The 2,808-nt window shown below is 35.5% G+C and overlaps 1 protein-coding gene across 1 annotated transcript in view; it reads right to left on the bottom strand.

The window, feature by feature from the left end:
- SDHC (succinate dehydrogenase complex, subunit C, integral membrane protein, 15kDa) overlaps positions 1 to 2,808 on the bottom strand; it is a 109,043-nt gene that overhangs the window by 94,723 nt on the left and 11,512 nt on the right. Inside the window, exon 2 of the mRNA XM_006861768.1 lies at positions 1,240 to 1,296. Within this exon, the coding sequence (XP_006861830.1) occupies positions 1,240 to 1,296 (57 nt within the window). The remainder of the gene's footprint in view (positions 1 to 1,239; positions 1,297 to 2,808) is intronic.

The following is a 2,808-nucleotide window of genomic DNA, read 5'->3' as shown; positions in this document are numbered from 1 at the left end:
AGACTGCAGTAAATGGAGAGAAAAGTTAATGGACTATATGGCAACCTCAAAGAAACTTAACACGTCACAACACACCAAGAGAATGAAAATCCAAGAAGAACATGGAACATCACTTGGGACAAATGAAAAATCTGAAAATAGACTATGTATCACATAATAGTACATAAATGTTAAATTTGTTAATTATACTGTCCACCACCATGCAAGTTGTCATGTTTCTTTTTTACTTAAAAAGAAAACAAATACTTTTCTTTTTATTGTGAATTGAGTGAAGGCTTACAAAGCACCATAAATCAGCAAATTTAACCCTGGTGAGCCTGAACCACAGCGTCCTTGTTTTCAGAAGTACTGAGAGATAAAGATAAAGAGATAATGACCATAACTTATGCTCTCAATAAGATTACAAAACACCAACAATACTTGAATATATATTAGACTGACTAAGACTAAATTGTCAGTAAGTATTCTACCAGTTTTGACCTTCAGAAATAACAATTTCATGTTTCAATCTAAAATATACAGTAGGAAGCAAATATCACAAAACAACTGATGAATCAAGGTTAAAAGTATAAAGAACTAACTGTATCTTTCTTCCATCTTTTCCAAAAGTATAAAATACTTTCAAAATTATAAATTAGGTAAAAGAAGGATTACTGGCATAGAGATAACTATTGAAGCTAACAGACTAGGAATGTGTTTAGCAGGAAGAAATTAATTTAAAAACTAAGTCCTGAAAGCTGCACAAAACAATAGGCTATAAGAGAAAAAAAAAAAATTAAAGGAAGAAATACAAAACAGAAAAGAAAAAAGATAATTTATACCAAGGAAGGAATAAAAATGTTACAGCAAATCAATGAAATAAAATAGTAAAGCTGAAAGTAAGAAAAATTAACTAAAGACCACAGAAACAGCCTTCCTTCTTCTACTCGCCAGCAAGAAAAAGTGACTATAATCAGTAAATTTTCAGTCCTACTCCCGTATTGTTGTTATTGTTGTGAAGTGCCGTCAAGTCTGTTCCGACCCATAGCAACCCTGTATAGGGTTTCCGAGGAGCAGCTGGTGAACTTGAACTGCCGACCTTGCAGTTCAAACAGCTTTGCAGTCTGGCTCATTAACCCACAGCACCACACCAGGACTCTTCTGTATATATTTCTCTAAATCTAAACCAACAGGCTATTGGTTTTCTCTTAGGGGGAAAAAAGTTAAGTAATAATAATCTCCACAGATTTGGAAACTTACTTTTTGATACAGAGCTGAGGACTAAGCTGGGCACGGAGGCAATGACGGCCAACATGTCTGTAAAATAAGAGAATCCAAGAGTCAATACATATTAGGGATCAGTGTCAATATATCAAGTTCTCTTATTTTTCTACTAATTAGTACTGCTGTTATTTGCCATCAAGTTGGCCCCTGACTCATGGTGATTCCATGCACAACAGAAATATTGTCCAGTCCTGCGCCATCCTCATAACTGGTTATAGACTGGATTACTGTGATCCATAGGATTTTCATTGGCTGATACTCAGAAATAGATCACTAGGGCTTTCTGCCTGAGTCTGGAAACTTGAAATCTTTTCAGCATCATAGCAACATGCAATCCTCCACTGAAAGACAACAGGTAGTGGCTGCCATAAAATGCATTGGCTAGGAATCAAACTTGGTTCTCTTACATTCTGTTAGGCAAGAATTCTACTACTGAACCACTGCCCTTAAGGGTTGTTAAGTGCCATTGAGTTGATTCCGACCCATAGTGACCCTATATAGAGTTTCCAAGGAGCAGCTCGTGAGCTTGAACCACAGACCTTGCAGTTCAAACAACTTTGCAGTCTGATGCATTAGTCCACAGCACCACACCAGGACTCCAGCCTTAAGGGTAGAGGGACACATTAAAAAAAAAAACTGTATCAAGGCCCTTGATATACAACATTAAATAACTTAATAATCAAAAACATGATTTATAAATACAAAGTAAAGCTTTGAGCACTAATAATAGAAAGTGGAAACATAATTAGTTAATAATATTGAAAAGAGAAATGTATAAAGTGATTTTTTAAAAAGCTACGTTTTAAAGGAGTTGAAGTTCCATGGTTAAAGACATGGAAGGGGAAAAAAAAAAAAAGACTAAGCTATTAGAAACAGAAAACATTTGTATCAAAAATTCATACAAAAATTCCATTATCTTTTATTCTATCTTTCCATGAACTTTCTGAAGCCCTTTAGTATAACTTAACTATAGCAGAGGTCTGCTGCAAATAGATGAATTAAAAAGTTTAAAGGACTAGGGGCTTAAGAAGGGAGGATCCTAAATACAAAAATAAGTCATTTCAGAAACTACCATGAAATTTCAGTCAAAAAGGTTTTCATATAATAGAATATACATGTTTTTATGTGTATATGCAAGCATGCATGCATGTATGTATACACATATGGACTCCAGGTATGGCGCTATAGGATCAGCACTGGACTGTGAAATACAAGGTCGGCAGTTCAACCCACTAGCTACTCCTTGGAAACCCTATACAGGTTGGCTATGAGTTGGAACTGACTTAACGGCACTTAAAAACATGTATGGTAACACTGCCCCAGTCCTATGCCATCCTCACAATTGTTGTTATATATATGGAGTCCTGGTGTGGTACTGTAAGATAAGCACTGGACTGACAACTGAAGGGTAGGTGGTTTAAACCCACCAGCTGCTCCTTGGAAATCCTATACAGGGTCACTAAGAGTCAGAAATGACTCGATGGCACTTAACAATACATACATATATGTATGTATGTATGTATGTATGTATGTATATATATATAT

This window comes from Chrysochloris asiatica, unplaced genomic scaffold (assembly GCF_000296735.1).
Source record: "Chrysochloris asiatica unplaced genomic scaffold, ChrAsi1.0 scaffold00042, whole genome shotgun sequence".
Lineage (NCBI taxonomy): Eukaryota > Metazoa > Chordata > Mammalia > Afrosoricida > Chrysochloridae > Chrysochloris > Chrysochloris asiatica.
The sequence above is the reverse complement of the archived record's forward strand: the minus strand, read 5'-3'. Positions and strand labels throughout refer to the sequence as shown.